This window comes from Gallinula chloropus (assembly GCF_964237585.1).
Source record: "Gallinula chloropus genome assembly, chromosome: 3".
NCBI lineage: Eukaryota > Metazoa > Chordata > Aves > Gruiformes > Rallidae > Gallinula > Gallinula chloropus.
The window spans coordinates 109587981-109600045 of NC_140087.1; the positions used below are offsets into that span (position 1 = coordinate 109587981).

Genomic DNA, 12065 nt, shown 5'->3' on the forward strand with positions numbered 1-12065 from the left:
TATCACTAAGCATCTCTGAGAAGAGGTTTACTGCATCTCCTCTAAACATTTCCTCATCTGCATACTTAAAGACTGCAGTAAGCGCTCCCTCAGCCATATCTTCTTAAGACAGTAAGTAAGAACTCAGTTCTCAGACTCTCTGCATTTATTGTGTTCCCTAATCATCTTGTTAGCTCCAGATGAGACTCAATCCAGTATGGCAAAATCTTGTACTTGGGACCTCAAAAGAGAACTCATACCCATGATATGCAAATTCAGAACTTACCTTGACAGGGAGCATGTGTTTTGTGTCATACAAAGAGCGGCACATTTTCAAAATTTCATTTCCTGTGTTCTCCTTGGCCTCAGGTGGGCATCTCTGTAGCATAACAGTTCCCAGTTTCACCCAGGGATTATCATCTGTGCACAATCTGCCCAGAAAAAACAGAGAAGTATATATAATATAAATATACATACACCCCCACACCACCATTTTCTGTATGAGTATTTTCTGTTGTTGAGTACAATCGCACAAAAGATAGAGGAAAAAGTTTTGAGACAAGTTACAACCTCGAGGCCATCATTCTTTCAATGCAACAAAGAAGCTTAAAGTATTCTGAATTATGATGTGCTGTTACAATCCCCGAGGAATCACGCACCAGATAAAGACTGATCGAATTGGAATAGCATAGGAACAGCTTCTCCTGGCACTGTACCAACTAATTTCCCAAGCAGAATGGTATCGAGGGAGGGGTGACAGGAATCCAGCATTCCTAATTTTGTTTGCTTTGATCACATTCTAACAGCATCTGTCTCTCAAGTATCTGTCTCTTGCTACTGAGTAGAGAAAATATTTCCAAGATTCACATTTTAATTTTCAGCTCCAACAAGTACAAACAAAAATAAACTTTGTTTTTATAGCCCATCAAAACAGGGTAGGAGAGTGAAAGTACATGCATCTGTACTTATCCGTTACTACATATGGATGCGGATACATTTGTTTTACATACTTAAAATGTTCTTTTCATTCCACACAGAACTTCATGCCGTGTCACCATTACACAGTCAGACTTTAAACAGAGGGCAGACAGTAGATACAAGTTAATTTTATCACACGTGGTGGCAGATGCAATGCTTCTAATGCATTTTTGTGCAGTAACGCTATCATTTATTTTTTTGGCCCAGAGTTGCTATTTGCTAGATCGTGGAGATGCTTGGCTACTTTTGTTAGGGATAGGTATGCTTGCTAGGGCTGGAAGCACTGACAGAAATGGGTAGCAGAGAAGAGGTTTTAAATGAAGCCTAACACTGGAACACATCCACGCTGCCACTTTCCTAATGTGAATTAAGTTAATGCATGTCAATTCTCATCTACAATGGGCTAAAATCATGTACAAACACAGCTTAGATCATGATCATATAATGCCACAGTAACACAACCACTATGTTCATCTGTGCATAAACTTAGGAAGACACAAAAGGTGGTTTAAAAATCACACTATTAATCTCTTTGGCCATCAATCAGCAACTGAAAGACACAGGAAACTTTTCAATTTAATGCGAAGGGTGTAAAAAATCCCAGAGCAAGACCAAATGTGGCAGGTTGGTCTTATTATTTAGTGTAAATTAAGATAATCATCCAACACATGTGGGAAGGGGTAGTAAAGTGCTGTCAGAATGCTGCTTGTCAAAGATAATATTTAGCAGCTATTGTTGAAAGTAACATACTGATACCACTTCAAACGGAGTCCATTAAAATGGTTTGTTGGATTGACATATAACAAGAAGTCTGACAACTCTAGAGAGGACAACCACCAATATCTACTATTTCATATATAAAAGCTCTCTTCTGGTCATCTTCCATTTTCAAAAGTACATAAAGCAAGCAACTAAAACCAAGTCCACATGAAGCTGACATTATATCCTAACACGAAAACCAGACAGAGAAGTGGGTAACTTTAAATGCTGAAAAACAGACAGAGATGCTAGGAGTGGGTAACTGCATGCAAACTAAATAGAAGTCATTATCTGTATTCCCTCTGACAAGTTAATTGAGCCTTTCCATCAGTCACAGTCACCGCACACAGAGCTGCCGCGAGTCTGGCAGGGAACTGCAGAGCTCAGCTCCTCTTTTCTCCTCCCAACCTGATGGGTCGAACCCAAAGATACCACCTCATTCAACAAGCAGAACATGATGCACTTAATCTGTGAACCCCCAGTAAATTTAGGAGAAGAAAAAACCCCCCTGAACTCCATCTTAGCCACTGTTTAAATTGATAGCTCCTGCTATGTGATCCATCTCTTGCTTAGAGGCATGGAGAGTCATAATGAATTTCCATTTTTATAGCTGCTGCCTCCAGAGTACATTAAGAAACCTATAAGAATTTCCCATTAGAAAAAGAAAATAAAGAAACAAACCAAAAAAATCACAGTAGAAAACATGGAAGTTAGAAATAACCAGAAAGATGCAAGGACACAAGGCTTGCCATGTGCAGGTATTATTCAAGTAAAATATCAGATATCTATTTTACATATATAGACATTTTTTCAACATAATCCCTCATAGTTATTTCAAATACTTGTGTGATCTCTTAACAGATATATCACTAAATGAAATCAAGATTCATTTATGAAAAACCTGACATCTACAGATAGAATTCAGTTGTATTCTTTCCTCAACTTTACCTCAGATCAGCTGTGGTTAAAATAAAAAAATAATTATTTCAAAAACTCAGCATGAATCCACTCTTGCCCAGAACCAAAAAAGCCAAATTTTGGATTAAGTTAGAAAAAGGAAAGGTGAACTAAGCTATTGAGTCCCTAATAGCTGGGTTTTTTGAGTTCCACAACATCTTATTGATATTTAAAATAAACATTGAAAATGTTGAGTGTAGGTATCATGGTCCAAAGGATCACAGAGCTTAAGATACTGTCAACATTTAAAAAAAAAAAACAACTTTACGAGACTCTTAGAATGACATCTAGACAGAAAAGCATGCATGCAAAAAAAAGGCTGTGAAAATAAAATTTTAACAAGCATGGTTTTGAGTGCTGGCTTGACTGAAACCGCCAGGCTACCTCTGTTTTCTCACAAATTACATGGCATATGATGATATGTAGAGAATCATATTTGCAGGTGAGTAATGAGTATTATTATAGCTCAAGTATTTTAGAATACAAGAATCATAGAATGGCCTGGCTTGGAAGGGGCCCCAAGGATCATAGAGTTCCAACAACTCCCCTGCCACAGGCAGGGCCACCAACCTCCAGGCCTGGATCTACACAAGATTGCCCAGGGCCCCATTCAAAACTCAAATCACATTAAAATGCATGCACTTATTAACAGAGAGGTCAGAAAAGTTCCTTAAAAAGAGTAAAAGGCTACTAAAAACAATCCAAACCAGTTCTTTTACGACTCCTTCCTTTCAAGCCTTCACAGAATATAAATTGTATTTTCTAGCTTTACATTCAATTACAAATATTGGATATCTACTGTTAGGCTGAAAACCAAAACTCAGATGACTGACTTAAATTTCCCTGTTGCTGCACATATCACTATATTGGCAGTAAACAATCAGAACCTGCTCTGAAGCAGAGTAAAAAATAAGTAAAGATTAAACAAAAAATCTTAATACATATGGCTAAATAATGGACTTAACCACCCACAGTTTTCCTCTTTGCTTAAGAATTTCTTAATACCACTTGCTTTGAAATGAGATTTTTGAAAACCTCACTAACAAAACAGCTTCTGCCCCTTTCTACAACCCAGCCATCAAGGTAGGTTTTTCAGAAACATAATTTCATGAACAAGTATATAAAAACCACCCTGGGCTGGTGAGCCTAACTGAATGCTGTTAACACAGGAGTATGTGACTGAGGCACAAGAGGGAAGCACTAGCAGTGAAAGAAGACTGCAGATGGTTCAGATAATGAGGGTGGAAAGTACCAAAGATTTTTGTTTGTAATTGCTGCTAGGCCTCATACTTACAGCACAATCTCTGACTCCTGGCTGGCATGAATAATTCCAGGATTTGTGAGGCCAAATCATTCAAATTAATAAAATTCAAAAGAATTTTTAAAAGTAACACAAACTATTCCCAGCACATTAAAACAAGAGGCAGCTGAAAAAAACCCCTAACCATCTACTTGACAAGAGTTTATGAAATTAATCCTGTCTTGTAAGAGTCTAGACAAGAGATATACCTGACTTTTAAACTCAATCATACTTGAGGTGGTGGGATTGAGGGTGAAAGGAGGACAGAGCTTCATTTTGGGAGCATCATTAGCTCTTAAGACAGATCTTTTGATTTCTCCTAAGTTCATTTTAATGACAGCATGCTAATTATAAAAGCCAAAATTCAGTTTGAGGATATTTCTGCACACCAAATATATCACTTCTCTAAACTAAGGCAAGACAGGCACCTTCTATGCAATTATTTTTTTAAAGTTTTATATTAAATGTGCAATTACATGGCCTAGATTTAAATTTAGGTTAAGTTCTTAAAAAAGGACTTAATATTTGTCTTTCAGACTTGTCAAAAAACCAAAACAAAACCCAAGGCACCTCCAAAAAAACCCCAGAACTCCAAAATATATTTTACTGAGCCAATGTAAATAAGTTGAGGAAAAGATAATTTACAAACTGGATTTGTAGCTATGATCATGCTCTCTATTATTAGAATATCACATATGGTTTCTGAAATCACTGGAAATAAGCTACAGAGAGAGTTTCAAGCCACAGTGAGTATTCCTGATGACATGGGATTTATGAAGTACCGAATCAGTCTTGCAAGTATTGTTAGTAACAGAAGCAAAAGTGATAATAAAAGGAAAGCAATGAGAAAATAAACTCAAAGATCCCAGGGACTGAAAAATGCCCTTCTCTGATATATTCTTTTACCAGGACAACTCTCAGTAGGAAAGGGAAAACTGAACCACCATTGACTTACTCATTAAATAAATAAGTAATAAAAGAAAGCAGAAATGCAACGTTCCTACTGAGAAAAGAATCAAGAAAAAAGGGGAAGGGCTGGAAGGGGGCAGGGGGAGAACTAAATCTCTGTCATTTCTTTCAAGATGCTGCCTCAGTTCTCCCCAAGCAAAAGAATGCTCAGGCAGGGAAAAGAACACACTAGATGATTTTTACCACCCTTCAAGCTAGCAGAGAGAACTGAAAAATGAAACAACAGTGCTAACTACACACTGTACCTATCACCCTTTAACCCCCCAAAAAAACCCTACTAAAAAACCCCCAAACAAAATGTTTCTGATGCTACAAACACAATTGCTTGCTCCATTAATTAAATTTATTTTCATTTTTTTGTCAGACAATGTCAAGGAAAAGAGTGGTTCATATTTGCCAGATTAGTTCCCTGGAGATAATGACTACGAATTTACTGCTGAACTTCAGTCAACTAGATGGGAGTCTGCACTGTGGATCACATTTAGGAATAAGAGTCTGAGATTCTCCATGAAACCAGCATAAGTGACTATTACTAGTGAAAGAGAAGGAGACAATTTTCTCCTGAAAGCTTTCCAAAGCCTCCTGGCAAAGTCAAAGCAGTGAAGAAAGACAGTGACATTTTAGTAATAAACAAACAAACAAATAAAAAGATAACATTTCTGTTTTCTTAACATAAAGTCTCAAGACACAGGCTGCTCAGCCTCACCTCAGTTCATGGGAAGATGAAGAAAATCCTTTTGGAAGAATTTCCAAGCAAATGAAGTATAAGAAACACATGGAGAATAGTCACCATTGATTTAAAGAAGGGAAATCATAATTCTCCAACCTGATACCCTTCTAAGATGAAACAACTAGCTTGGTAGATGATGGCTAACATTTTGTACCTTGAATTCATTCAGCAAGGTATTTGAGACTGCCTCTCACAAAACCCTCACTGACAAACTGATGAAACTAGGCAAGTGGACAGTGAGACAACTTGAAAATTGCTTTAATTTCCAAACTCAAACAGTTGTTAGCAGGAGCACTAAGTCTACTTGGAGACCAGAAAGCACTGATGGACCCCAAAGGTCTATACTGAAGCCAGTGCTCTAACATCTTCATTGAGGACAAGGATGATCATCAGAGAGTATAGTCCCAGGAAATTTGCAGATGATACAAAACTGGGAGTGGATGATAGACCAGATTGTTGTGATACCATTCAGTAGTACCTTAAGAGGCTGGAGGAATGGACAGGGATCAACTATATGAAACTCAGCAAAGAGAAATCCAAAGTCCACCTGGGACAAAATAACCATTGGTACAAGCTGAGAGCAGCCAGATGGAAGCTTGTACCCTTGCAGAAAAGAAGGGCAACAGCATCCTGAGCTGCATCAGGAAGACAATGCCACCAGGTGGAGGGAACTGATCCTTCCCCTCTTAACTCAGCACTGGTGAGTCCAGTTCTGGGCTCCCCAGTATAAAACCGACTGAAGCAAGTTCCGGAAAATGCCATAGAGACAATGAAGGGACTGGAGTAACTGTTCCACAAGCAGCATCTGCAAATCATAGGAGAGTTGGGACTGTTCAGCCTGGACAACAGGCTTGGGGGCATTTTTTCTGTTGTATAAATACCTGATGGCCAAAGTGAAGGAGAGGGAGTGTGAATACTCTGAGTGAAGCCCAACGATAGTGTAAGAGACACTGGACACAAACAGAAACAGGGAACATTTTACTAAAACCTGAGAAAACTTTTCTTTGTAGTTTTGGACTCTCCAATCTCAGAGATACTCAAAACTCAGCAACAGAGTGACCTTGAGCAGCTTGCTCTGGTTGACATTGCTTTGAAGAGGGAGGTTGAAGTAGACCTCTCCAGAGATCCCTTCTGACCAAAACTACTGTTAAATATATGAAAATCACAGAATCCCATATAAGGTTGTGAATTAATTTACCCTGTTCTCTTGACCCTTATATTACCCAAATTGATTTATGTCAAAATCGTGGCTATGCAAATGCCTAGGAGCTAAGTAACTACTTTTGAGCCTAAGTGAGCTATGGTACAGATGATCTAAGCATTTTGTGCAAATTTTCAGACTTCACAGCTCTTGGAATTAAGAGGTATCCCACCTCTGAAATTTAATCCACCGTTCATTGTGACTACAAATCACATTTAATCATTATTTTCTCTTCTTCACTTTAGAAAGCCTAAAGGAACCACGAGGGAGATAAAACTAATTATTTTTTTTAATTTCCTGTTACAGTGCAGTAGATTATAACTGTCTATATAGAAGAGTTCTCCTCTCACAAAATATTTAGTCTTTCCGTTGAACCTAAGGAAAAATAATTTTACTTACTGCAGCAATATTTCACTTGCCCCTTTGTTCCAGAAGTTTAACACTTCATTTTTTAATCTAAACTCTACCTTAAAAAAAAGTTTGACAGGTGAGTACTATTGCTGTTCTTGAAATATACCTGACTTTTGCCTTATAAGATTATACGCATCCTTCTACCTTAGAATGATCATCAGTTATAAAACAGCTAAAATTTTTGCCTTTAAATGTGTTCAGAATGTCACAGACAAAAAAAACGCAAAGAACTGATAAAAAATAACATTGTCAAGATGTTCCAAATTAACCCTTTCAGTAAATACCCATTCTGCTGGGTACAATGATGAAGTGTTAAACAATTCTTTTCATTTTAAATTGTTGGGCTAGGACATGTCTGCCCCAGTATCTTTACTTTTGGATGCTTGATTCAGAGACAGAAATAATAGGTCTCGGATCTAGAAAAGAGAAGCAGCATTGCTTGCACCATTACCCTCACAGACCTCCTGCAGACAGCCTGCCGCAGCCATCTGAACATTAACTTTCAAAGGTTTTTCTGCAAAGTATAACTTTGAATGGAAACAAAAAAAAAAGTCAGAACTTTCTATTCCTTTTTTATGGATTTTGTACATTCTGTCAAAAATAAGAGCAAAATACAAAACTTTAAATTTAAAGTAGACAGAAAACCCTCCTGTGCAGCAGTTCAGGCAATAAAATGGGTTTCTGCCTCCTCTGTGATACATACTACATATTCAATTCTGCTTTAAATAAACCATTTATTTTTTCCAGTACGACCCTTTCCAAAGGTTATATTCCACTTTGCCATGTTTGAACTAATTGACTGAAAACTATACAATATTATCAAGCAAGAAGACTTTAAACTTGTTTGAAGAAATGTTTACCTGTTACTCATGTCCATTGGTGGCCAAGCTTGAAGGAGTAAAACCAAGTGCTGAAACTCAGATGGACTGTGACTAGACTCCAGAAGTCCCAGGAAGAGATCATACCTTTTCTCTTCAGTTTCAATATCTGTGATCTCTACCTAAAGCATCCAAACAAACAAACAATCAAAAAAACCCAACCCAAAATTGTTTTAAGAAATCAATGATTGAAAAGCAATTAACTAGGTGTGAAGGAAATCACTGTTGTAAATGCAGGAACACAGCCGTTTTCTTAACTCTCTTTTTCAATTACATGGGAATAAAAGGGAAGAGCACACAGCAACGGGGATTGACTTGGGTGTATGTTCCTAAAGCAGTGTAACACCACACAAGAGCGTTCATTACTAAGTTTAGAGGATCTTCGTGTCCCTCAAACAACCAAACATTCCCTAAAATTTTCTTTTTCTCAATTGATAGATATGCATATGCACGCACAGATGTATGTATTTTTTAAAGAATGGCTATGTCTAGTGCTTCCCTAATATACATTATTCTTTCCTACGGATATTCAATACTTGTACCTGAAGTTATAGCATCTAATCTTTTCTCCCACAGGAAAGAAAACTGAAAGATGATTCTAAATTAATTTACCCAGTGAAGAATATTTGCTGACAAGTACTGTAATATTACTCTGTATAGTTGTTTGAACCTAAGAAAAACAAAACCCCACACCCCATCAGCCAGTCACCAGACAACCCTGTCTCAGGAAAAGTGTCCATCTAAGTTTAAAACCTGCAATTTCTGCCAGGACTTGAATTCACTCAGTTGATGACAGGTTCTTTTACAGATAACTGCTCTTGCAGTTTGCATGGTAAAAAAGTACAAGATAAAAAAAAAAAAAAACGCTGAAGGAAAGTTGCTATAAATAAGAATCAACTTGCTACTAAATGAGAAGCAGCTTCTGTTTAAAAGTTTGGATATCACACTAGGAGGGCTTTCACAACTGGAATAGCAATTCGCTGTCTACCTGACATCCAAAAGTTCTTGGAGTTTAAAAATAATTTGTTACAATAACAAGATCCACTGAAGTTTTTCCTCCAACTTCGAAAAGTTCCAGGACATCAAACACTTCTGTTTGCTCTTGTAATTCCACTGAAGATGCACAGCATTAACTGTTAACTTTTCTATTTCAGTCCAAGTAGTTATTAGACATCAAACATGGATAAAGTTTTCCTCAGCTCTACAGCTACTCTAAAAGATTAAATACTGCATTCCCAACTTTTCAAACTGATTCTGATATATCAAGGGAACATTTTTCGAAAGAGGTAAGAAAACAAAGATTACTGATGCATTTATTGAGTTGCCTACATAATTTTGATTTTTAAATATTTAGTGCTGGAAAACTGTTCCTTTCTGTCTCCAGGGTACATCTGAAAGCACCATATACTAAACCATATTAGATATGAAGAAACGCTTCTGAGATCTGTCCATTTAAAATACTTCTCCATACTGCGAAGGGCACATAGCAGACATCAGTTACCCACTTGCGACATCCCTAAATTCCATCTGTTAATGTAAAATATTATAATCTTCAGTAATAAATCACAAGGCTGAAAAGGCAAAGAAGAAGAACAGGAAAGGGTAAAAAGGACATAAGACATGGTAATCTCTAAGGATCAAAAATATTTAGCAATTTAGCACATGATGTACTATCTAGACAACAGAAGCTCTCACATTGCTTCATCTGTCCCCAAACTCCTTTTTCAGACAACTAGCTCTTTAAATATTTAAGCCAACTAAGTAGCATTCTGGATGCTCCACTGAGTACATTTTAATATATTTACAGAAACAGCATGTTACTTCAAAACACTGACTAAATGTTCAGATCTCTCTAATGATAACAGTAAGAATGGCAGGAAATGGCACCGATAATATTAATAGATGAGAAAAGCTGTCATGGCAATCGAGCCATTAGTAGCAGAAAGTAGGTAAGAGTGGATCAGACATCCTTTTCAACGTGAAAAGAATTCCAACAATTCTGCCTAATAATGTATCTTTACAGACTTGGGTTTACCCTTTTTTTTTTAATGAGGCTAATTAAACTAACAACATACTGTTGTGTTTTGGGCAGCTGGATTCTTGCAGTAAGATTGCTTATAACAAAATATATATTAACATGATCAAAATAACTCAGAATAATTACTTTTTTTAGAAATGGTGTGTGTTTCTTCAACATTTCTTTCTACAATGGCCTTTTTCAAGTTGCCTGCACTTCCCACTAAAAGTAGTAAAAATACAGGTAACTTTTTACAGTGTTATTTATTTCTTAATAAAACTACTGAAAAGTCAGTTTTTATAAGGCATTTTAAATGCACGTCACTTCCATTTACTGTGAGACAGGTGAGATTAGAAAGCAGCAGCACAGTCTGTAAGCATGCATAGCTTTAAGGAGTGCATGCGGTGATCTAAAATGCAGCATTAAGGATAGAGGAAATGGAAGGCTAATGAAAGAGCAACAAATGGGAAATACTTAAGTATTGATGGATAGGTGACAAGTGCGATTACTTTCAAAAAATTTACTAGTGTTATCCTTCCTTAAACTCCCCACGTCCTACATCTTTTGAGCCTGAGCTATTTTCCCTTCCTCGATCTAACTTATGCTTCTGTTGCATCTATCAGTTGTCCCTATACTCCACATACACCTGTGCTTCAAGTGTGTTTTAAACATTATTTCACTCCTATGACAATGTGGCTGCTAAAAACTGCTTTTTTTCTGAAAAAGAAAAGCTGAGATTCAGATGTAAGCCCATGCTTTACCACTGAGAAGGCCCAACTGTGTGTGACAGTGGCCACACAGTCAAATGTATCAGATATATTTTTCAAAAGTCTTCTTGAAAAACCTAATGAGATCAGCCCTATGTACCAGAAACACAAACAACAATAAAACACGTAGAACTTTCATTTCAATGTATTGCTATTCCTATAGAAAAGTCCATTTTAAGTTAAATATCAGTGTTATGAAATAGAACCACAGAATCATCAAATCATAGGGGTTGGAAGGGGCCTCAAGAGATCATCAAGTCCAACCCCCCTGCCAAAGCAGCTCCATAGCTCATATTGCACAGATAGGCGTCCATACAGGTGTTGAATATCTCCAGAGAAGGAGACTCCACCACCTCCCTGCGCAGCCTGTCCCAGGGCTCTGTCACCCTCACTGTGTAGAAGTTCTTCCGCATGTTGGTGCGGAACTTCCTGTGCTCCAACTTGCAGCCATTGCCCCTTGTCCTGTCTCCACAGACCACTGAAAAGGGGCTGGCCATTCCCCCCTGCATCCCCTGCTTCAGATATTTATAAACATTAATAAGGTCCCCCCTTAGTCTTCTTTCTTTAGGCTGAACAGTCCCAGCTCACTCAGCCTTTCCTCATAGGGGAGATGCTCCAGGCCCTTAATCATCTTTGTAGCCCTCCTCTGGACTCTCTCCAGGAGATCCTTTTTTTATACCAGGGAGCCCAGAACTGGACACAATACTCCAGGTGGGGCCTGACCAGGGCAGAGTAGAGGGGGAGGATCACCTCCCTCGACCTGCTGGCCACACTCCTCCTGATACAGCCCAGGATCCCATTGGCTCTCTTAGCCACCAGGGCACACTGCTGGAGATTAGGTTTTTTTTATTTGTATTTACTACACACATATATATACAGAAACAGAGAATATAGCCTTTCCTCTGTCCAAGGCTGAGGGTTAACACAATGAGGAAGCAGCCACCTGGCAGAACAGAAATGGTGCACACTCCATGTTAAAAACTAGACATTGCATCTTAACAGAGGTGAAAGGTAGCTGAGATGCAGTTGTCATGGTTAGTTAAGCTTGTTTTGTTATAATAACACAGCAAAATAACAAACAATTCACCTTTTAATAGAACACTCTCTCTGTAGCAACTG

General features: G+C 37.8%; 1 protein-coding gene across 1 annotated transcript in view; it reads right to left on the reverse strand.

The window, feature by feature from the left end:
* The window catches only part of NBAS (NBAS subunit of NRZ tethering complex), a gene marked incomplete at its 5' end in the record, with an annotated part of 176103 nt that overhangs the window by 17138 nt on the left and 146900 nt on the right, over nucleotides 1-12065 (reverse strand). Inside the window, 2 exons of the mRNA XM_084262245.1 lie at nucleotides 266-410; nucleotides 8145-8284. Of these exons, the coding sequence (XP_084118371.1) occupies nucleotides 266-410; nucleotides 8145-8284 (285 nt within the window). The remainder of the gene's footprint in view (nucleotides 1-265; nucleotides 411-8144; nucleotides 8285-12065) is intronic.